This window comes from Ahaetulla prasina, chromosome 2 (genome assembly GCF_028640845.1).
Source record: "Ahaetulla prasina isolate Xishuangbanna chromosome 2, ASM2864084v1, whole genome shotgun sequence".
In the NCBI taxonomy this organism is placed as follows: domain Eukaryota; kingdom Metazoa; phylum Chordata; class Lepidosauria; order Squamata; family Colubridae; genus Ahaetulla; species Ahaetulla prasina.
Genome location: NC_080540.1, coordinates 147,654,074 through 147,678,378, shown reverse-complemented (window position 1 = coordinate 147,678,378; position 24,305 = coordinate 147,654,074). Strand labels below are relative to the sequence as shown.

Below are 24,305 nucleotides of genomic sequence, written 5' to 3'. Positions count from 1 at the left end.
AAAAAGTGGCCACACCCACCCAGTCACATTACCCTCCCACCAAGCCACGCCCACAGAACCGGTAGTAACAAATTTTACATTTCACCCGATTTCCATCCTGGGTTAGGGATAATAGGAGCTGAAATCCATCACACCAGGAGAATTGCCAGTAAGGGGAAGACTGATCTATAGCTCTTCACTAATATGCTAATTATGACCGGTTCCCCAAAGTTACGGCCGTTACAAGGTCCCATGGTCATTTGATCAAAATTCATCACATTTAACAATTTGGTACTCCCTGGTTGCCTCTCTTCTCTGAGGACAATTCCTAATACTAGGGTTTATTTCCTGCAGAAACCACAGGTTTCATGCTATGATGTGTCCTGACGTGGCAGGACACATCATTAATTCTGGATTAATTCCAATCCCTTCATAGTGTTCCCCTGTCTGGCAGTGGTCGAGGTCATTCTGGGAAGGGTGTAGATAATTTCCTTCACAGTCTATTTGACCTTTGAGGCCTTAGTATTCTTCTTGGAGAACAGAGCGAGATGTAACCTGAATAATGAAAGATGTGAGTGGCAGTGTCTGGACTGGCAGTAATGGTTCAAATGTTTTAGCTTCCTCCCTTTTCTCTTAAAATGTACTAAGATGCTTGAAGTGCACATATGTGTTTCCCTTTGCCCTTTCCTTTTGGCCTTGTACTTTCAAAAAGATAATGGCAAGAACAGTCGAACCCCTAGAATCGGGATGGTGAACCTATGGCACGCGTGCCGGAAATGGCACGCAGAGCCATCTCTCCTGGCACGCGAGCCGTTGCCCGTTGCTCTTCCAGGTTCTGGCGTGCCAGCCAGCTGGTCTTCATGCACGTGGGAGTGCCGGAAACCGGAAGAGCAGCCACCCTGTGGGCATGTGTGCGCTGGGCAGCTGCTCTTCCAGTTTCGGGTATGCACATCGGCCACCTGGTCTTCTGGTTCCTGGTGCGCATGTGCGTGTGAAGACCAGCTGCCCAGTGCACATGTGCACACCGGAAACCAGAAGATCATCTTCCCAGCGCTTGCATGCGCACCGGGCAGCTGCTCTTCTGGTTTCTGGTGTGTGCATGCACACTGACCAGCTGGTCTTCGTGCGTGCATGGGTGCCAGAAACTGGAAGACCAGGTCGCCAGTGCGCACAGCTGCCTCATGCACACATGTGCAGCTGCACTTCTGGTTCCCAGCATGCACATACGTGCGCTCCTCTTGTGGTCCGCCAGCAGCCTGCGGAGCTGGCAACGGAGTCGGACAGCAATGAGGCTGAGGTGGGGCCAGGACCATCGGGGAATGAGATACGGACTCCAGAGCCTCCAGAGACTGATAGTAGTGAGGCAGAGGAACAGAGGAGCCTGTTCCTAATGCACACATGAGAAGAGCTGCCAGAAGGCAAGAGCAGCTCAAGCAGAGAGGACAACTCTGGAGTAGGGCCAAGAGATGATTGGCCCCTCCCATAAGGCTTAAAAAAGACCAGCAACGGCATTTGGGCTTTGCCGGAAAACAACGTTGGTAGCTTCGTCTTCTGCTTTGTCTACGTCTTGCATTTATTTTTGTGACTTGTGAATGTTTGCCAAGAAAGACCTTTGGCAATTTGCCTAATTGGACCAAGGTTTGCGACAGGACTGAGGAATTTGTGTTGGGAGGAATTTGTTTTAATTTAGTTGAACTAGATTGGGAATGAAATAATTCTCAGTAAAGTTTTTTTTTTCCACGGACTGAGTTTCCTACTACCTACTTGGGCCTGGGTCACAACAGCTCCTGTTTCGGCACTCGGTGCCGAAAAGGTTCACCAACACTGCCCTAGAAGGACAAAATTTAAGGCAAGATCAGCACCTACGTTTAGCATTTAACATTAGCAGCGTCCACAAAGAACAGGAATGCAGGTGCTACTGCTCTCTAACTGTCTGTTTCTCAGGTGGATGCATGCCGTATGTGACAACCTTTTCAGCGAGGAAGAAGTAGAACAGGCCGCAGACGAGGGGTTTGATTGCACTTCATGCCAGCCATATGTAGTCAAGCCTGTTGGTGAGTACTACAATGGGTGTGAACCTTTTGGTCCTTCCTTTTTGCCAAAGGGGGAGGGGGCAGCCTCTATTGGACAGAGGACTGGAGATGAGATCTCTGTAACATCCTTTTTAAGATGCTTGTGTATTGGGATTCTGGCAAGCATAAACAGATCTTTGCCTTAGCTGTGTTTTTGTTGTTGTACTTTGAAGACTGTCTGGAAGCTGAATCTAGGAATGGTTCCTATAATATAAATACATGTTTTTGAAATATTTATATTGAAATTAAGAATGCTGCTAGTAGAAGCCTGATGTGCTCATAGCTGTCAGCTTCCCTACCACAAACTAAGCCCACCATGGACCATCCTCTCAAACCTGGAGCCATCCTAAGAAAGAGACTTTGCTTCTTAGAGTTGGCAGAATGGATCTATTTCATGTACAGTGTAACCCCATTTAGGTGATCGCCAACTACTGTCACTTCCGCAAAGTCTTTTTTAAGACAGATGTTTCAGATGCAAGAGTAAGGGCTACTGATGTTCTCTAGATAATTGTTAACTTTAAAAGGCTTGAAGAGATTGGGGCGCAGGAGGGAAAGAAGCAGAACGTGGCTACATGATGGCTTCAGCAATATTATTTGGGGAGACCATTTTGGAGGGCATGCATTGAATAAAAACACGGGTATAATAGGGCAACACTGAAGCTGTTGCAGTTGGAAATGTATAGAATGTGGTTGGGTGTCACTTGATAGAGAATAGTATGTGCGAGCAGAACAGAGGCTGGGTATCTATGGCCCTTTTATGGTCTTTGTGGACTTCAATCCCCAGAATGCATGGCTGGCTGAGGAATTCTGGGAGTTGAAGTCCACAAGTCATAAAAGGGCCATCCTTTCCCACCCCTGAACTAGAGGGACACAAATCATATTAATAAATTGACTTACTGCCCCCAGCAATGATTTACCTTTTGCTTTCTTCCAAGTTCCAGTTCCCCCTCCAGAAATTATCCCAGTGAAGATCAAGGAACCAGGTAAATTGCTTCCATTTAAAGACCTTAAATTGCATGTATCTATTTTGCAGTCAGGTAGGTACGAGCAAGCTTTTCTTTTATCCTGTCCATGCAGAGCCCCAGTATTTTCGCTTTGAAGGTGTTTGGTTAACGGAGACAGGCATGGCGGTGCTACGTAACTTGTCTTTGTCACCACTGCACAAGCGTCGGCCGCGCAAAACCACCCCAATGACACCAATGATGCCACGGCCAGGCGTTCTTAATGGTGAAGGTGGACTGGATTGCATTGGCGCTCTGGGTGCAGATGAAAAAAAGGACGGGGACGGGGAGGCAGATGAGATCCTGAAAGCTGAAGGTTCGTGTTTATCGTGCTAGTTCCTTGGGAAAGTAGTAGAATAGCCCCATTGTCTCTGTAATATAATACTAATTGAGATTGCATGCCACAGTTTCATACCTGAATTCTTGAAATCGGACCCTGTTAGTCTAGTCACCTGACCCTGCGAGGCAGTAGAAACTAGGATGCAATTGGATGGTTGCAAACTAGAAAAACCTGTTTTTCTTTTGGTTTTGTGCTATGAAGAAAGATTTTTTTCCCCAAGTGGTCAATTCTGAGTCGTGATCTCGGGGCTTGCTATTTCAAGCAGAGGCTGGATAGACATTTGTCCAGGAAGCTTTAATTTGGATTCCTGACCTCAGCAAGAGTTTGGGCTAGACGGCCTACAATACGGCCTCTACTAACCCTGCATTTTTTTGAGATTTTAGGACTCTAGGACCAGTTCATTTGTTTCCAAACATAAATCTGATTTCTCAATAAAAGATGGTTACCATTACAGTTTTAATCCTAATGGATTTGTGGTAGAAGAAAAACTGGGACACCCCCTCAGCCTTATACCCACTCCCCACCCCCAAATTAGCTCTGAGTGCATATGCACACTCCGTTACAGTAAAACCTCATTTTGTAGACTGCCATTCAGCAGGCCTCACGTGTGTAAGGGACAATTCTGTACCAGGGTGTGCAGGTGGCTGGTGTGGTCTGGCACGAGCACAGAGGGGCTGCGGGGCCGGGAGAGAGACTTACCCAAGCAACTTGCGACCTTCCGTGCCTGCTTCCCCATTGATTTTGTTTGAGGGGAGCTGATGGGGAAGGTTGCAAATTGCCATCCTGTGACGGTAGGATGCCGCAGCATCATAAATGCCAGCTGGTTGCCCAACAGCCAAATCGTGATTACATGACTGATGGGGCTGGGATGGCCAGAACTTTGTGGACAAGTCGTAACCATGCCTCGTTTAGCATGGTTACGACATTTAGCTGTCGTAAAATGAACCCTGACCGAGTGGTCATTAACTGAGGACCACCTATATATAAATTTATACCTTTCCCTATAAATGGGAGACTTTGAACGGTTTGTTTTTGTTTTTGCTCCCATTACAGTTAGCGTTGAACACATGGAGTGTGAGATCAAATTGGAACCCCCTCCGACTCCGGATAGGGAAGCTGCAGCCGAGACTGAAGCGGGAAAAGGCCTTCTGGAAGACTCTGAGGAGGTCAAGAAGCGGAAAAGGAAGCCCTATCGCCCGGGTAAGTGCTCCTCGCTTTGGCCAAGCACCAAAGAGCCTTTATTCTTCCCACACCGATCCATTTCCTACCTCTTGGCTTGTTTCTCCTCTGCCTTGGAATAGGTATCGGAGGTTTCATGGTGCGGCAGCGGAAATCACACACGCGCTTGAAAAAGGGCTCAGTAGTCTTGGCCGAAGTGTCTCGGGAGCTGACAACTACGGAAGGGCAACCGGAAGAAGGTAAGTGATACTCACTTGTAGTTGTACTTCTCCCTTGTTTCAGCCAAATAGTTTGAGTAAACGTGTAAAGGTGCAAGTCTGGGAAGGCTCTTAAAACTCCCCAAAAAGTCATAATATTACTTTTTTTAAAGAAAGAGGATTGCCACTCCCCAGATACAGTAAAGAGAATCTTTGTAGTTCAGGATTGAATTGTGAAGTCCTTCTAGCAAGGGTCTTTTGGGAATGATGATGTTACCTAGTTGTGTAATGAAACATCTTCAAGTATAAAGAGCAAAGCTCCGAGAGCACCAAGGACCTCACGCCTCAGTTTGCTGGCTGAGTCATTTCCATTAGTGCTCCATTTAAAGTTTAAAGTTTTTGCTTTAAGTTGCAGTGCATATTCTGACTTACAGACCTGCATTCTCAAATTTGGAATGGGAGGTGGGGGGAGGAGGGGAGGGAGGGAGGGAGAGGGAGAGAGAGAGAGAGAGAGAGGAGTGTCAACAACTAGGAGAAAAATAAATGATGGAATCTAAGGCAGGAGTAGGGAACTTTGGCCTCCCAGATGTTGTTGGGCTGAATGTTTATCATCTGTGACTTTTGGTCTCGGTGGATGGGATTTCTTGCCCCCAGAATTTGCTGCTGGGAGAAAGATTATTACGGAGCAATAGTCATCAGTATCCTATGCACGTCCTCTCCTTTCCTTTCCTAACTTGCTGCTGACCCCGAAAGTTACTGCAGCAAAGTCAGCAAATGTCCTTAGCATTGCTAGGCTTGGTTGGTTCATTCAGGGCCGTGCTAAACTCAACCTTCTCTCTTTATCAGGGACGCAACCTAACCCGCCTGCTGAAAACACTGCTGAGACCTTGGCTGAACAGGGAGTGGTTGAAGCTGATGAAAAGAAGAAACGGCGGGGGCGGAAGAAGAGCAAGCTAGAAGACATGTTCCCTGCCTATCTTCAGGTAAGAGTGTTTTAGTGGAGTGCTTCCCAACCTTCCATCTCTGTTGGGAACCTTGTCACCCAAATGCTTGGTTAGCTGTTGATAATGTGAGTTTTAGTCCCACGCACCTGAGAAAAACAAGCCCAGGAGAGGGCTAGCTTAGTGGGAAATAAACGTCTCAGGGCAAGGATTACCAAGTCCCTTTGAGTCCAGTTCTTGTATTAGTAGCACTGAAGAAGGGTAGAGAAAAGGGATCTGGATCTCGCGGATCAAGGTGGAAGAAACAATGATGTTGTTGCAAGTAAAGGAAGTAGATCTCTATATGGACAGGAATGAAAAGGAAATCTGCAGGGGGGGTTGGGGGGGTTGGATAGCTCCGAAGATGGCAGGAAAAACCAGATGCACAGGTGCAGGATAGGCAGTACTGGACTCGACGTTAGTGCCTGCGAAAGGCATCTAGGTGTCAAGGTGGATCACCACTTCTGCAGCTGCCAAAAAAGCCAACACAGTCCTGGGCTGCATCAACAGAGGGATAGAATCAAGATCATGTGAAGTGTTAGTACTGCTCTGGACTGCACTCGGAACACTGTGTCCAGTTCTAGTTGCCATGATACAAAAAAAGATGCTGAGGCCCTAGAACCGTGATGGGGCACTCAGAGCCCTCTCTGCAGGCCCGCCAGCTGTTGCCCCAGCCCAGCTGCATCGTGCATGCGTGTGTGCCTCCCGCCGGCCAGCTGGTCTTCGGGTCTCTGCTCGCGCATGCGTGAGGGCGGGGCACATGGGGGGGATGCATGCATGGAGGTCACATGCGTGGGGTGCTCACATTGCATTTTGGGGGTTCGCGTGTGCATGCCCGCCGCACCCTGTTCTGGGCCTGGAAGGTTGCCTGCACCAACCTGGAAGACAAAACAGTGCAAGGGAGGCTGGGGCATATGTGCGGGGGACACATGCGCAGGGGGCGCATGTGCAGGGAATGCACACACGTTTGCGGAGTAGGGTGCATGCAGGGGGGTGCGCTCACATTGCATTTTGGGGGTTTGGGGCACTCTGCACCAAAAAGGTTAACCATCCCTGCCCTAGAAAGACTGCAGAGAAGAGCCGCAACAATGATAAAGGGTCTGGAGGCTAAATTGTGCGATTTATGGCTAAGAGAGCGAAGTATGTTTAGCCTATGAAGAGAAGGCTTCGAGGTGACATGATAGCTGCCTTCCGGTACTTGAGGGGCAATCACAGAGATGAGGGGAGAGATGCAGACTTATTCTGCAAAGCACCCCAGGGCAGGACAGCAAAGCAACAGGTGCAAGCTCATTAAAGAGAGATCCTACCTAGAACTAAGGAGAAATTTCCTGACAGTTGAGAACAAGTTAATCTATGGAACAGAGTTGTGGGTACTCCATCCCTGGAGGTTTTCAAGAAAAGATTGGACATTGAATTGTCTGGGATGATATCAGACTCCTGTCCTGGGTAGGGAGTTAAACTAGTAGACCCCCAAGGTCCCTTCCAGCCGTATGATTCTATGTATATTATTAGTTAAACCAATATCCTCCCAGACACTTGGAACAAGGGAGTTTCCAGAAATGCGTTCATTCATTCAATATATTTTAATATTTTAAAATATTTTAATATTTTATTATTGGGGTTGTAAATTTTAACTAGGTTTTATTGTCTTATATGTATTTTAAATTGGGCCATATTTGATAGGTTTTTTAATTATTGTTTTTATTATATTTACTATTGTGGTTTTATTTGGCTGTGAACCGCCCTGAGTCCTTCGGGAGAAGGGCGGTATAAAAATTTAAATAAATAAATAAATAAATATATCTTTATAAGGTAGGTAAAATGAGGACCCAGATTGTTGGGGGCAATAAAAAGCTGACTTTGTATATAATATACAAATAAATGAAGACTATTGCTTAACATAGTGTAAGCCGCCCTGAGTCTTCGGAGAAGGGCGGGATATAAATGCAAATTAAATAAATAAATAAATAAATAAATTCATTCATCTGGGCCTTTATCATGTTTTTTTCCTTCTTCAACCTCTTTGACAGGAAGCATTTTTTGGCAAAGCACTCCTAGACCTGAGCAGACAGGCGCTGTTGGCTGCTGGTGGTGTGGGTGGAGATGGAACTACCCATCCTCCTGTCGGTCAGGGAGCTCCCAGGCCCAAGGTGGATTCCAGCAGGCTCCAAAAAGGGCCGGAGGATGGAAAGGCAGCTCCAGTTCAGCCCAAAGGTAAGTGAAAGGCTGAGGAAAAATAGGGGGATTAGAGGAGGTAGAAATGGCGGGATTTGGGGATCGGACTTTGATTTGGCTCCCGAGGGAGGGAGGGAGGGAGGGAGGGAAGGAAGGAAGGAAGGTAAGGTAGGTTTATGTTCTAAATACATTTGCTTGGGAATTCAGAAGAAAATTTCATTTGATTTTGAAGAAGCATTGGCCAAATAAAATGTCCTCAGGCTCGTAGGTGGAGGCAAACTATGAAATGAAATTTGTTCTGTGCAGAAATAAGTAGTTGGCCCTCAGAAGCCGGGAACCATTTTTAGAGCCAGGATTAGGACATTAGCTGTCTGTTCTAACAGATCAGCTTCCTGTCTTCCCATTTCCAGGGGATGAATGCCTTAGTAGCAGGGAAGGAGCAGCTCCTGAAAGCAACTTGAAAGCAGCTGATGCCAAGACTGAGAATACTGGTGGGTATCAGGATTTTAAAAACTACATAGGAGATTTTTGGTCCTCAGGATATATTTCCATGTTACTTTTTGGGTGGATAACACTCCACCTATGTATTTCAATAAGGATGCGTAGCATGGTGCTCTACAATACTTGAAGTGATTATTTTTATTGCCTTGAACATATTTGCTGCATATTAATCTCCACAATTTCTTATAGCTCCATACCCAAATGTCTTTCTTTTGGGGAATCGGGAAAGTTATGTGACGTGCACAAAAATCAGTTAAGAATTAGTAAGCCGAAAAATCTGAAGACATAAGAAGGGAAAAAACCACAGCTAAAATTGGTTTACTTCTAAACACCATGTCACATATTGTTGTTTGTTCTTTATAAATGTCTCTCTTGTTGTTGAACTCATCAAATCCATCCAACCACAATTTGCTTGTTTTTTCATCAGCTCTGCTATTCAGGATCAGATTACTTTTATTCTGATCTGTTACGTACTTTCCTTTTCAGCTAATTTCACAAAAACATAGCATATCTTTTTTTCCTCTTTATTTCAGTTGATCAGTTTTCCTGCTCTTTTTATTCCTGTTACATTCTAAATTGCAGTCTTTCTTGTATTATGGAAATCGGTAGATGGACCTATATGTATTGATCATTCCCACCTATTGTGACTTTGATCTATTAGAGTTTTCAAAGAACACTTTTTAGTAATTCTGAGAAGATGGTGCCTAGATTACCGGTCTTAGTCATACTGGTGCCCCATGTGGCATCCCTTGCTAGAGGTTAGTATAGGGGTGGTCAGTTAGGGCACATCTAGGCCACTAATCAAATCTAGAGATTAATTTGCAATCAAACATTACAGCTTCAAAGCCTGCAGCCCACCAATTATAGAATATATTGACATATACTCAAGATGCTTAGAACATAGAATAGTTCCAATAGTCTTACTTAAATCCAATACCTGTTGTAGTTATACTTGATTCTTGAAAGTTTGTGATTACAGCTGTACCTCATACAGTTGGTGCTTGTTAGTTGTAGCAGCAGCATTGGTTCCCATTAATGGAAAGATAGCACAAAATGGATTTCTTTGACATGTAAGATGAAAGAAAATGGATTTGTTGTTGCTGCTGCTGTTCCTGCTCCTTCCTGATAGTTTGTCCCAAGGTCTTGGGAATGGAATGAGAGGCTCCCACTTTGTCTGCTAATGCAATAAGATTTTAATAAGATGGAAGCTTTTGAGGGTGGCCACAGGATGGTTACAATGAATGTCACTTTGTCAAGAAGTGCTAACTAGGAAGCAATTTTCCATAAAAGGTTTGGCCGATGATTAAAGGAGAAGGCATAACTGTTCCCTCTTAGTTCCTTTTAAAAGGATAGATGATGCCTAACGTCTCTGCAGTGCTGAACGATAAAATCATAAAATCGTATTGGCCATATAAGCCAACACCCACTAAAATGCTTAAGAAAGATAAAAACTCCCCAGCAAGTATCTGAATTATAATGAACAGTGCTTGTTTTATTTCCGAGGGAATAAGTATTCATAATGGCTGGGCTTGTTTTTTAAAGAAAAGTTTCTTGTCACAATTGTTACCATCAAAACTCTTAAACCTGCCCCAGTGGCAGTTTAGCATCCAGTGTACATTTTTCAGCAATAGTGTTAGTTGGCAGTGCCTAAATTTAAAGCACAGGAACTTTATTGTTACATTTGCACTATCTACTATATCCCCCTCCCCCCAAGAGGCTGAAAATTTGGGTGCATCTTATACTCCGAATGTAGTCCTGCCCACTCATCGCCCCCCACTCTTCGGCCTCCACGCATCCTCTTCCTGGCTGCAAAGATTGCCACAGACAATGGCTTGCGTTTTTGGACTGCCTTGCATTTTCAGCCTCCAAATGCTCCAGTTTAGAGCTGTTCAGGGCTGCAGGGATCGCCAAAGCACATCGCTGCCGATCGCTGCCTCGACGCATCGCGTTTTTGGCCTCTGTGTGTCGCGTTTTAGGCCTCTGCACACCCTGTTTTTGCCCTCTGCGTGTTGCGTTTTTGGACAGCGATCGGCGGTACACACTTGCAGCCAGCAAACCAATGCTGAAGCTGACCAGACTAAGGATGCTAGCCAGATGAATACCTGGTAGGCAGAGGCAGATTTTCTTTTTCTATTTTCCTCCCCAAAAACTAAGGTGCGTCTTATACTCCAGAGCATCTTATACTCCAAAAAATACGGTATCTCATCAGCGCAGGGGTGAAATGCTCCCAGTTCAGACCGGATCGGCGCTACCGATCTGGTAGTGATGGCGGCAGGTGGTTCGGAGAACAGGTAGCAAAAATCCCTGCTCCCTCCCACCCATGCCCCCACAATCGCCCGCTTGCCTGCTTGCCACTTCTTTTAAAAAATGCTTTTAAAAGGTAAAAAAAGGGGGGGGCTCTGACGATCACAGCTGAGCCGTGCGATCGCCAGAGCCTTTTCTTTTAATTTTAACAAAAAAAAAGCTTTTAAAACGAAAAGAAAAGATCACGCAGCACAGTTGATCACTTCCCCAGACATGTGCTGTTCTACTTACCCCATTCCTCCTTTTGGCGTGCACTGAACGCAAATGTGCGCACCTTGCATTTGATGTGTGGTGCACAATGTGCATCCGCGCACACAGTGCGCATGCGCAGCTAGCGAACCGGTAGTAAACAGGTTCAGATTTTACCACTGCATCAGCTCCCAACCTTTTGGGCACCAGGGACTGGTTTCGTGGAGAAAGATTTTTCCATGGACCGGAGGAGGCGTGGTTTTGTGTGTTGCATACATCCCGCAGATTGGGCTTCACTTTTTTTCACGGCCCGGTTTCTGGCATGTCGCAGACGGATGCCGGTCCATGGACTGGTGGGTTGGGGACCCCTGATCTACAGTAACTAGCGTGAGCATCAAAGCTATCCATGGTGGCATATGAAGCAGGCGTCAAGATTTATAATTTAAGTCTTGTCAGTGCGTAGATCTGTAGTAACTCCTATCTAAGAGTAGCTGCAGCCATCCTACTGAGTCAACGTGGCAAAAAGCATTCCTTGTCATTACAGTAACAGGTCCCTGTTCTTTACATTTGGTCTTTGTCTTGCCTTCACAGCAAAGTTATGTTGGTGCCTTTCAAGTTCCATTGAACAGAATATTCAGCTGAGGGGGGAAAGAAAAAAAAGGCACGCAAATGCAATATCTGGGGTAGCCCCACCGTAGAACACCTGACATTAATATTTACTCAAGTACCAAAGGTGCTTTTTTTCAAGAGGCAACTGGACTTTCTGGTTTTTCCTTGAAAATGTTTCACTTCTCATCCAAGAAGCTTCTTCAGCTCTGGCCTGGGTGGTGGGGATGGAAAGATTTATACTCCTTGCAGACAGCTGGTGATTTGCGTTCTTTTAGCAGGTCGTTAAGGTCACCTGGAAGTTTATCTGTGTCCTCAGGGTCACTTGAGTGGTCCAAATGGGTGTGGAGCAGGGGTGAAATGCTACAGGTTCGGGGCAGTCCTCCTGAATCGGTAGTGAAAATGCTACTGATTTGCCCGAATCAGTAGTAAAAAAATGCTTTAAAAAGTAAAAAAAAAAAAGTTCCGAGGATTGTGCGGCACAGCTGGTTGTCTGAACTTCTTTTTTTTTAACTTCTTTTTTTAGCATTTTTTTTAGTAACGGTTCGGGCAATAGGTAGCAAAAAATGCTTTAAAAAAGTAATCCTCGGAACTTTTTTTTACTTTTTACTTTTTTTTACTTTTTAAAGCATTTTTTTACTACCTATTAGGGGTCCATTTTTGCTCCCAGGAAGCTTCCCTGAGGCCTGCTAGGCCAAAAACGTGAGGGGGGATGGTGCTGGGAAAGAAAAAAAGAGAGGGATGGAGGGATGGGATGGGAGAAAGAAAGGAAGGGAAGGGAAGGGAAAGGAAGGGAGAAAGAAAGAAAAAGAAAGAAAGAAAGAAAGAAAGAAAGAAAGAAAGAAAGAAAGAAAGAAAGAAAGAAAGAAAGAAAGAGGGAGGGAGGGAGGGAGGGAGGGAGGGAGGGAGGGAGGGAGGGGAGAAAAAAAGAGAAAAAGAAAGAAACGGAGGGAGGGGAAAAGGAGAGGAAGGAAGGACCACAAACCTGGCACTAGACTCAGCTTCAGAGGATACCTTGAAAGAGCACAGCAATATAGGGCTCGAAGGGACCTGGAGGTTATTTAGTCCAACCCCCTGCTCCAGCAGGACATGGTTAAAGTGAATTTCTATCTTTTGACTCCCAGTCACATGACTACATAGCCATGCCCACCTAGTCACATGAACCCGCCAAGCCACGCCCACAGAACCGGTAGGGGGAAAAATTACATTTTCACCACTGGTGTGGAGCCTTCTTGGAACTGTTGAAAGGACTATATTATAGACTGGAGATAGATGAGGTCGTATCCCTCCCCCTCTGTTGAGAGGGGGCTGTTCAATTTTGACATAGATGGTCTCTTTGAGACCCCTCTTTCAAACCAGCGGCCCTCTCTGTCCAAAATGTGGACTTTTCTATCTTTAAACAGACGGGGAGGGTACGACACCATCTATCTCCAAACTTGCAGTGTCACGTCGTCAAATTCGCAGAGTCACATTGCCGTCATGTGACGTATCACGATGCCGTGTTTTCCCCCTTCATGGAGCTGGGGTGAGCGTGGCCTGCACATGACACATCCAGCCTGAAGGCCACCAGTTTGACACCCCTGCTCTAAAAGAATGCAAATGACCAGCTGTCTGCAAGGAATATAAATCCTTTCATTCCCCACCATCCAGTTCAAAGTTGAAGAAGCTTCTTGGATGAGAAGTAAAACGTCTTCAAAGAAAAACTAGAAAGTCCAGTTGCCTCTTAAAAAAACACCTTTGGGACAACCATGTTCTAGATGACTGAGAATCTCAATAGACATTTACTGCAGTATTTTTTTTCATCTAAAGAGGAAATTTAAATTTTAAAATTTAATTTAAAGGCAGCATGTAAATTTATTTATTAAATTTACATGCTGCCTGTTTCCACATCCAAAGTGACCCTGGCTGGCTTTTCTAGATGCCCAGAGTCATTCCTTCTAAAAGCCTTGCTTTCTAAATACTTAGCTATAGGAGATTTGGGATATACGCCTCTTCGACAAACTCAACTTGTTTCCATAAGAATGCAGCCAGCTTTGGGGGGCGGAGGGGCTTAATCTTTCTCTTTAAGGAGTAAGCCATCCTTCCAAGATACAGAGGTTAGACCTCTTGCCCACAGTCTGGCCACTTCGTACTGTAAGTAATGCCGTGTGCTGATTGACATGGTATGCTTGCTCTCTACAGGGACAGAAGAGCAGATGGTGCCCAAGACCTCTCCAGAACCTACAGGTGCCGAGAACCCAGCCACACCCCCGGGGGAGGGGGTGCTCAGCTCCGACCTTGACAAAATCCCCACCGAAGGTCAGGCGGGTCTTTGAACAGACCCTACTGTCCCCATCCTCCTGCCAAGCGTCAGCTCCGTGGAGAGCAGCAGAGAAGGAAAGCTAGGTTTCTCTCCTGGCTTCCCTTCTGACTGCTAGCGAAAGGCTTACAATCAGTCTCAGGTGCTCTCGTTTCCCATGTTTCTTGTTTTTTGCTCTCCTCATTCCCCATCCATGTCTCACTTCCCTTGTAATTCAGCCTGCTGTTATTGGAGACTCTCAGATTCCCTGCATTACTGAGCTTGCTCCAAATGAACTTCACTGCCTTGTGATTTCACCATGACTCCCCCCTCCTTTTTTTTTTTTTTTTAACAGAGTTGCCGAAAATGGAGAGCAAGGATGTTCAGCAGCTCTTCAAAGATGTCCTGGGTTCTACCGAACGAGAGCAGCAGCAGCTTAATTCTGTTGGGGTAGATGCTGAGGCCAGAGGCATGCGTGATCCGAACTGCTCTCAGCTGGCCCAAAGGCCTTTTCTTCAAGGTGAGCTGTGAATACTGAGATTGGGGTGTTACACAGCTTCTTACCTGCCTGAGATATTTTGGGTTTTCTACAATTAAAAAAGGGTACCTATGTTTGGATTATATCGTGGCTAAATCTCTTGTGCTTTGCTAGAACTCAGTACGTTAATACTGGCTGATAAGTGCTCACTGGGACAGTTGGACAAATAATATACTTCCCCCATACTCAAGCCAAAAAAACCCACACCATTATCTATTTTGTGCACAGTATGTATTTATGTGTTCTTTTATCCTTGATCCAGGGGTGAAATCCAGCCGGTTCTGACAGGTTCTGGAGAACTAGTAGCAGAAATTTTGAGTAGTTCAGAGAACCGGAAAATACCACCTTTGGCTGGCCCCAGAGTGGGGTGGGAATGGAGATTTTGCAATAGCCTTCCCCTAGGAGTAGGGAGGGAATGTGGATTTTGCAGTAACCTTTCCCTGGAGTGGGGTGGGAAAGGAGATTTTGCAATATCCTTCCCCTGCCACGCCTACCAAGCCATGCCCGCCACGCCATGCCTACCAAGCCACACCACGCCCACAGAACCGGTAGTAAAAAAATTGAATTCCACCACTGTCTTGATCCGTTAACTTCTAAAATTTAATTTTTAAGATTACTTCAGAGGTTACCTGCTTAAGCTCGCACCTTCTTGCTTTAGGTGATATTCGCCAGAATATCTGGATGGTGCTTTATGTATGTGAGCTCCTTTTGATTCAATCTCTGCAATGTCGCTCGACTCATTTATAGGTGGTGGTACATCTCTTGGGCCCCTGCAGCCTGCTGTACCCATGGAGACTTATTCTGGAGTTTGCCAGTCCCCATTCCTTGATAATAAGTAAGTCATCTATGTGTACAGGATGATCTCTGGGCTCGGCCCAGCCCCCTTCCTTGACAGGTCCCCCATTATACCCTGCTGTTAATGTGTTTTCCTGTCTTCCCTCACCTCCGTGTAGGGAGAGGAGTGGCTTCTTCAGCCCTGAGCAGTGTGAACCAGAGAGTCCTTGGGCCAGCAGCTCTGCAGCTTCCACACCAACTACACCCACCACAGAAGGGGAAAGTGACGGACTCTCGTATAACCAGCGGAGCCTGCAACGTTGGGAGAAGGATGAGGAACTGGGAGAGCTTTCCACCATCTCACCTGTCCTTTATGCCAATATGAATTTCCCCAGCCTGAAGCAGGATTACCCAGGTTAATTACTTATCTTTCTTCCCTTTCTTCCTTTGTGTTTGAGGTCCTTTTAATGACCTCTGTCAGTTCTGTGGAGACAGAAACAATATGCTTCCCTTTTTGTGGTGGGCCTGCTGTGCAACAGAAATCAAAGTCAACAGCTGAAGGATCCCAATCACCTTCTTCAGATTGTGTGATTCAAAGAATCCAAGTAATGCCGCTAGGATCAAATAAATCCGAAGAGCATTACAACCCATACCCTTACTTTGAGAGTCCTCTGCTTCCTTTGTCGGTATTATTGTGTGACCTGCTGTTGCCAAATGCTAATACATTTCATTCAGTTGTGTTATTATGGCACAGGGGTGGGCAACTATAAGGCCCATTTACAACCTGTGGGCTTCAACTCCCAGAATTCCTGACCAGCCACAGCTCTACATTTGTCAGTTTGGATCAGCTGTCCTTAAGCTCTATGTTCTCATAGAACAGGGGTCTCCAACCTTGGCAACTTTAAGCCTGGAGGATTTCAACTCCCAGAATTCCCCAGCCAGCTTTGCTGGATTCTGGGAGTTGAAGTCCTCCAGGCTTAAAGTTGCCAAGGTTGGAGACCCCTGTCCTAGAATATATATGGAACTATTCATGTTGCCACTAAAGAAATCCTTGATTGAACCAGTTTTATGGGATAATATATTAGATGGAAAATAAATCTCTGCTTAGTTCGTCATATCCCAAATTTGTTTCCAAATGATACACTTCACTTTCCCAGTTACTGTCTATATACTTTCTATTAAGCAGATTTCTAGGAGATCTACGAGTGACTTTAGAATTAATGATGATGTTGGTCTCAGAATATTTTTCATGAATACCAAGTTCTTTGCGATGTGGCTATTTATGAAGGAGAAACTCCATACACTATTCCACCTTAGTTTTATCCAGGTGGTTAAAAAGCCAGTCCTAGGAGTTGTCCATGGTTATTTATAGCAATGTGCTCAGGAGAGCTGGGTATGGATATTTTTTCAGAAATGGTTGGGGGAGCAGTGAAGTTTGGGAAGAAGCTTTCGACATTGATGGCTGTGCAGACTCAGAGGTAGGGAAGGAGGATAGGGAACGTGCTGGGAATATTGGGGAGGTAGTAGGCCTGTGGGATATGTTGTTCTGGGATATTGGTGGTAGCAGCTGAGGGAGGGCTCAAGAAAGCTCAATAACGGCAGGCAGACCTTGAGTGGTAGCAACCTAGCCCTGCTGGATTTGTTCAGATTCGTTTTTTCTAAAATCTGAAATAGCCAAAGTGTTCTGGATTTCAGCTGATGCAAAATCGGTTTCCAGGTTCCAAGCAGGAGATTTCCCATTTCATGCACAATGCTGGTGCTTCTCCTAACCTGTGAAACAAATTCTACTGTTTGACTTGCGGCTGAAGCCTTGTGTTACCTTTGTGATTGCTCCAAAGAGATAGTGGTTCTAACCCCTGATTTGTGTTTTGCATTGTATTTTCTTATGCGTTCCTCTCTCATCTGTAGCTTTCCAGATACGTTGAGCTTTTAGTTCCATTATGGCAGTTAAAATAGAAGATTATCTTCCTGTAGCAGGATACAGAATCTTCAGTTCTCTAGATGTTGCCGAGCATGATGAGGGATAATAGGCGATGCTGTATCCCGTAGTATTCTTGGGTTGACACAAAGAGTTGGCTGTTTTTGTTTTCTAAGATGCGTTTAACAAATCTGTTTAAAAATATATGGATGGAACAAGCAGAGATCATGGAGATACTGACTGGGAAACTAGGCAGATGTGTTGCAATAAGAATAGAATTCTACTAGCCTGGCGGAATAAAGTGAACCTTTCCCTAAGTAGACTCCCACGCTGGCTTTATGATAAAACGTTTCTGTAGAATCCCTGGACAAAATTAACTGGCCTTGGCATATGAGCGTTTCCATTTCATTTCCGTTTTATTCTTGTTGCTCTGCCTCCAGACTGGTCTAGCCGTTGCAAGCAGATCATGAAGCTTTGGCGAAAGGTCCCAGCTCCAGACAAAGCCCCATATTTGGTAAGTGGGCCACGTAAATACGAGTTTTGAATTGGTTGTTTTGTGAAGCTTTTTAAAAAATGAGTTTATTTTTTTCTCTTATATTTAATAGAATTTATTTAGATTTCTTATTTTTTTTTAAAAAAAAAGTTTTTTATTTTTTATTTTTATACATCTCATTGCATGAATGGTTAGATACCTGGGTGTCAGACATTTCAATATAAGTAAAAATAACAATATTATTCCTAATAATTACATTTCATTTTCACTATCATCCTTCAGTTCTAAACCTTCTCATAGTTCTTCCATATGTTATATCGTTTTAATATCTATTTTTACTATTTCCCCTCTTATTTCTATTTCTTTTTTAGCCCCTTTCCCCCCTTCACCTATCACTCTAGTAATCGAAGCAATGGTTCTTCCCTTTTTTTAATTTCATATTTCACTATGCACTTCTAGTATCAATCATAATTTATTTCAAGTATTTAATATACATCTCTTCATATTGTTATTTTCCAATCCTTCAATTCTTATCATTCTCATTAAAATATATCCTGCCTTTGACTAATCTAAAAATTGCTTAATTCTAGTTTTCACTATTACTCACATTTTTATACATATTTAATAATACCCTTGTACAATTTCTACTTGTCAGATTTACAAAATAATTTTCCAATCTCTATAATTCTAATGATAGTATACATTACATTTCTACCTTACTGATATATATTCAGAAATAATTTTCGTCTCTTAGACTACAATGCAGTTCTAATATTCATACACATTATTAAAATATTTTCATTAAATATTTTGCTTTACATTCCTTTTCTTTTTCCTTTATCCCACATCTTTCACTCACATCCAACTTTTCAGTCTCCTTTTTTTTTCTTTTTCTTTTTTGGGTTGTATCCCATACACTTCTTTTAGTTCTTTTATTTCATCTACTCTTAATTCTATATTTTGACTATACCCTTTTATTTTCTCTCCCCTCACCTTTTTTACCCACCGTCTAATTCTACAGCTATCTGTTCCAACCCTTTTTTCTTCACCCCAGCTATCTCCCTGTTTCTCCCATTTCCTTTTCACATCTTTTAAAATATTTTCCTTCTGTTCTGATTCCTTATTCACTGTCAATTTTAATGATATCTTCTTCTTGTTGTCTTCTTCTTGTTGCTTTCCCAATTCTGCTGTCTCCTCCGCTCCTTCTAGTAGTTCCATTCTTTCCTCTTTGTCCTGGTCTTTACTTGTTATTCCTTTCATTATATTGTCCAATTTTTGATCTATGCGATCTGTACCTCCAAATATTTCCATCAACTCCTTACATTGTTCTTTTCTGAGATCCTCAATGTCTTGATACATCAACTCCATTTCATTGTCTCCACTTGCTTCCATTTTGCAGTCAGTCCAATTTTAAGAAAAGAAACCAGGGGGTTAGCCACGCCTCTTCCAGTCACTTTTATTTGCTCAACAATATTCAGGGGTCACTTGGCTAAAGGTCTTGTATAAATCTCCAATAATTTTAAAGTAAATACTTATGGTCTAGCTAGCAAATGCGGAAGATCCCAAGTTCTCCTTTTAGCAACAGATGGTGCTCGATCTTCAAGTTGCTTCTGGCTCTGCACAATGCTAATAGTCCTTTTTCAATTGTTTTAAATTATAAATCCAAGGTCGGAGCTGGCCGCAGAATTCGCAGTCCAGGCTTCCGAAGGCGCCGGAAGTACAACTGGAAGTCCTGAATTTATTTAGATATCTTAAGGGGAGGGTGTGTACACTGAGTATCCTTATATCAGCACAACTCCTATGTTCTTAGCACAACTGCTACAGAATGTTATACTGTATGTAGGGCATTTGTGTTCAGCCACCACTCTTTAATACACCCTATTTCATTTTCTTCTAATTCTCATCATGCCCCAAGCTTTCTTTTTGGTGGGTTTCTTCTTTAATGTTTTTTTATACTTCTCCAGATTGAAATCCCCTGAATCAGGTGATGCCACTCATGCTTGTAAGCGGGTTGTGCAGAAATCAGAGTTTCTCTATGAATAAATGAAGAGAGTGACAGGCAGAATAAAAATCCCGGTGATGTTGTTTCACTCATAGTAGTCAGAACTCCATTAACATGAAGAGTTTGAAACAAAGAGGGTTTTGTCAAATTATAATCATCTAATTTGTGTATTTGGGGACTCCAAAAGTTTAAAAGGGATGTGGAAGACAATTACTAACTAAGAGGGGAGAAAAGAAGGAGGAGAAAGAGCAAGATGGCAACTACTCAACCAGAACAAAGGCAGAAGTCGTAATTGTATTCCTCCTTCCTTCCTTTCTCTCTTTCTTCTCTTTTATACTTTTATTGTATTTAAAAATTCTAAATAAATGTAAGGTTTGCTAGTCCAGTATAGTGTGGTCTAATGAATCTAGTCTAGATGTCTAATTTAATGAAGAGAAGGACTGATAGCAATCTTCCAGTGTTTGAGGGGCTGTCGGGGAGAGGGTAGGTTTGGCCTATTCTCCAAACCACCTGAAGGTAGGACAAAAAGCAATGGGTGGAAACTAATCAAGGAGAGAACCAACCTAGCACTAAGGAGGAATTTCCTGACAGAATAATTAATCAGTGGAACGAGTTGCCTCCAGAAGTTGTAGGTGCTCCATCACTGGAAGTTTTTGAGAAGAGACAGGACAGCCATTTGTCCAGGGTGGTATAGGATCGCCTGATTGAGCAGAGAGTTGGATTAGAAGACCTCCAAGGTTCCTTCCAACTCTGTTATTCTGTATTCTGTATTTATCCTGTGATCCATTCCAAGGATCTTTCAAGCCCGTTTGGCCTGCAGAAAAAAACAAAGACCTACATATATATATATATATATATATATATATATATATATATATATATATATATATATATATATATAATCAGACCTACCTATCGTCATCTGCGCATGCATCTCGCGCATCGTGGATTGGGTTTGGGGGGGGGCACCGGCTACCAGCTCTGTTTGTCTGTTACAGCTGGGTGGTGTGGGGGGGAGATGTGCGAGCTATTCTGGGACGAGGCTCTTTTGTTTGCGGTCGCACTATAGCGCCATTTAGTTTCACTTATGTAACGTGAACTAAACTTATGCGCAGGCGATACAAATAGTATATTTTCAGAAATTTAAATTGTCACGGGGAATTTTATGAAAACCTAATGAAAATGTTTTTAAATAATGCTATGAAATTTTTTAAAAAAGTTAATTAAATTTAAAAAAAGGAAAGTGCTTCAAAACCCCTACCGCCCACCATGAAAGCTGGAACGCCCACTAATGGGCAGTAGGGACCAGGTTGACTACCACTGATATAGAGTGACTATGTATTAAGAACCATGCTGGTGCAGTGGTTAGAATGCAGTATTGCAGGTGAATTTTGCCGACTGCCAGAATGACCATCCTTCCATCCTTCCAAGGTCGCTAAAATGAGGACTAGATTGTTGGGGGCAATATGCTGATTATGTAAACCGCTTGGAGAGGGCAATAAAGCACTGCAAAGCGGTATATAAGTCTAAGTGCTATTACTAGAGAAATAAACATTTGGAGGTAAAATATTTTATCCTGCAATAATCAATTATTTTATATTTTATATTACACATAAATATATTATACACACACACACACAGTGGTGGGTTTCAAATTTTTTTACTACCGGTTCAGTGGGAGTGGTTTGGTGGGCGTGGCAGGGGAAGTTTACTGCAAAATCCCCATTTCCTCCCGATCAGCTGGGACTCAGGAGGCAGAGAATAGATGGGGGTGGGACCAGTCGGAGGTGGTATTTACAGGTTCTCTGAACTACTCAAAATTTCCGCTACCGGTTCTCCAGAACTGGTCAGAACCTGCTGAAACTCACCTCTGCACATATGTATGTATATGTATATTACACCATTATTTATTTGATTTGTATCCCGCCTTCATTGTTTTGACAAATAACTCAAGGCAGTGAGCATATCCAACACATTTCCTCCTCCTATTTTTCCCACAGCAACAGTTCTGTGAGGTGGGTTGGGCAGAGAGAGAGAGAGAGAGAGAGTGTGTGTGACGGGCCCAAGGCCACCCAGTCAGCTTTCATGGCTAAGGCTGGGTTAGAACTCACAGTCTCCTGGTTTGTAGCCTTAACCGCCAGCCCAAACTGTCTTTCCTAGTATTAAAATACTATATATTTTGATGATTTGAAAAATAACAAAATTATGTGACTTGTTCGATAGCATTGAGTGACTGGAGAGGGGTTGTATGGGAGGGATTTTGTTTTCCCTCTCTCATCTTACTCTTATTTCTCTGACAGCAAAAGGCCAAAGATAACCGGGCAGCCCATCGCATCAACAAGGTGCAGAAGGTAGGTAAGACAATAGATACGAAATGGGATTGGTTGAAACCAGGACAGGGAAATTTGGGGAAAGTAGGCTTGACATGCTGTTGTACCCATATGGAATATATTCTTGCCAAGGTTGTATGTAATTCTGTGCCGAGAAAAGCTGAATCGTATGTTGACACCTATTTTTTAATACACATTAATTAATTCAGTTTTTCATTAATCACACATTAATGTGAATTCATCACATTAATTCAGTACACATGATTATTACCTCTAATCAAATTTAGAGGGAGAAAGGACCGAGACCATTGACAGCGCCTCAGGGTTTTTCAAGGGCCACTTAGATGCGCTTCTTCTCCCGCCTCCCCAGGAATATCTGGCTTTCCACGTTCCTTAAAACTTTAAACTCTTCGTATTTTGGCTTTGCGTCTGCTCTTCCAGCATTGACGATGCCTTTGTCCCCCTGGGGCACTTTCTTCTCCCTTTTCCACAGCAAGCTGAGAGCCAGATCAGCAAACAAACCAAAGTGGAGGTGCTGCGAAGGCCCGACCGCCCCACGCTTCACCTGCGCATACCATCTCAGCCGGGGGTGCTGCCTGGCGCCCCTCAGCCGTTGCCACCTCCTTCCTCTGCTGCTTCAGCCTCGGGACAGCCCCTCTATATTAATCACGCTGCAGCTCTGCCAAGTGGGCCGGGTATCGAGTCGCCCAGTGAGCTCTTCCTTAAGCTTCCCTCTTCTGCCACCAGTGCCCAGCCCCCAGTGCAAGTGCCTTTGCACGAGCCCTACGGCATGGCCTCTGCTTGCCCTCCACCAGATCCAGGTTTTCCTTCCCCCTCCTTGGTGGGCCAGAGTCCTACAGTGCCTAGCGGCTTTGTCTTTTCCTCTTCTGCCTCCTCTGGACAATCTCCGCTCCTACCAAACCTTCGTCCGTCCCCGCAAGCTGGAGAGTTGCAGCCTACCCCGCCTGGAACCCCAAGGCATCAGCCCTCCACGCCGGACCCTTTCCTCAAGCCACGCTGCCCTACTGGATCCTTGGAAAACTTGACTGTGCCTGGAAGCCCTCAGCGAGCTGCGCTTCTGCTTTCCCCCCCACCCTTTGGGGAGCAGCAAAAAAAGGGGTTGGATATCAAGAAGGAAGAGATCGGTCCAGGGATCAGCTCTCCTAGTTACAGCTGCAGCTATAGCAACTCCCCTTCCAGTGCTCTCCCCTCCAGTGAAATGAAGGCCCCGGACGTTTTTAAAGCCCCGCTCACCCCACGCCAGTCTCAGGTGGAGCCACAAAGCCCCGGTTTAGGGCATCGTCCCCCAGATTCTCACCCTCTGGCTGCTTCCCCGCCCACCCAGGCTGATCTGTACAGACAGTCGCCTTACCCAGATCCCTATGCCCAGCCCCCACTGACCCCGAGGCCTCAGCCTCAACCCCCCGAGCCCTGCTGTGTTTTGCCTCCCCGCTCATTGCCTTCGGACCCCTTCTCACGTATACCTGCCAGCCCACAGTCTCAGTCAAGCTCCCAGTCGCCTCTCACTCCCCGACCCCTCTCCACTGAAGCCTTCTGCCAGTCTCCCGTCACTCCTCGCTTTCAGTCCCCTGACCCTTACTCCCGGCCCCCCTCCAGGCCCCAGTCCCGGGACCCCTTTGCCCCCCTGCACAAGCCCCCTCGGCCTCAAATTCCAGACGTCGGCTTCAAGCCGATGCCCGTCTCCCATAATACCCTGGCAGTTGGGAATTTCTCAGCGGTGCCACCTCCATCTGAGTCCCACCCAAAGACCAACCAGCAGTCTCAGTTTATCCGTTCTCCTGGTGCCAGTGTCTTTGCCAGTGCTCAGCCGCAGATGCGGTTCACCTTCCCTCCCAATGAGCCAGTCAAGAACTCTCCTTCCCAAGGGGTCAACAGCCATTTTGCTCCTGGCAAACCTCAAAGCACAAGCTATGTTTCTTCACCGGGCTTCCATCAGGCTGGGAGCCCTCTGGGCCCAAGCAAGAACACCCCAGACTCTTATACGATCTCCCCGTTACGACCTCCCTCAGTGCTGCCCCAGCAGCCGCCTTCACAGCAAGATGGCGCTTTGTCCTTTCTGCCACGAGGAGGCATGCCTTCAAGTGACAAGCGAGAGGAGGGGACAATAGGACCCCCCAGCAGGGAGCTGCAAGAGCTGACGGCTGGCCAGGAGGGGGCCGTTGGCAGCAACGCTACCCAGACCGAGATGGAAAAACAGCGCCAGGTGAGTGGATCACATTGGGGCAGGGAAGTTGGATTTCAGCTTTATGGGAAGTAGAGCAGATGGACCGAGAGACAGGAAGGACCTTAATGGGCTTTTTCCGGTCCAGCTACCTGAGTGCGTGAAGAGGTGAGAGGCGAAGGAGGGTAGTAAAGATTACCGGTATGTGTGTCCTGAAGGAGGCAAGAAAGGCAGATTTGCTTAAAGGGCTTCTGAGCACAAGATATT

At 44.9% G+C, this 24,305-nt stretch overlaps 1 protein-coding gene across 8 annotated transcripts in view; it reads left to right on the top strand.

Moving 5' to 3' along the window:
- KMT2D (lysine methyltransferase 2D) overlaps positions 1–24,305 on the top strand; it is a 126,645-nt gene that overhangs the window by 56,130 nt on the left and 46,210 nt on the right. For 3 of the 8 annotated variants that reach the window (XM_058165624.1, XM_058165617.1, XM_058165616.1), the window contains 15 exons: positions 1,924–2,033; positions 2,987–3,034; positions 3,129–3,368; positions 4,446–4,592; positions 4,694–4,810; positions 5,615–5,751; positions 7,779–7,962; positions 8,334–8,414; positions 13,705–13,821; positions 14,157–14,321; positions 15,087–15,174; positions 15,293–15,528; positions 17,472–17,545; positions 21,827–21,877; positions 22,350–24,080. In XM_058165624.1, the coding sequence (XP_058021607.1) occupies positions 1,924–2,033; positions 2,987–3,034; positions 3,129–3,368; positions 4,446–4,592; positions 4,694–4,810; positions 5,615–5,751; positions 7,779–7,962; positions 8,334–8,414; positions 13,705–13,821; positions 14,157–14,321; positions 15,087–15,174; positions 15,293–15,528; positions 17,472–17,545; positions 21,827–21,877; positions 22,350–24,080 (3,526 nt within the window). The remainder of the gene's footprint in view (positions 1–1,923; positions 2,034–2,986; positions 3,035–3,128; positions 3,369–4,445; positions 4,593–4,693; positions 4,811–5,614; positions 5,752–7,778; positions 7,963–8,333; positions 8,415–13,704; positions 13,822–14,156; positions 14,322–15,086; positions 15,175–15,292; positions 15,529–17,471; positions 17,546–21,826; positions 21,878–22,349; positions 24,081–24,305) is intronic. The other 5 variants (XM_058165619.1, XM_058165622.1, XM_058165620.1 and 2 more) reach the window with 5 other exon arrangements.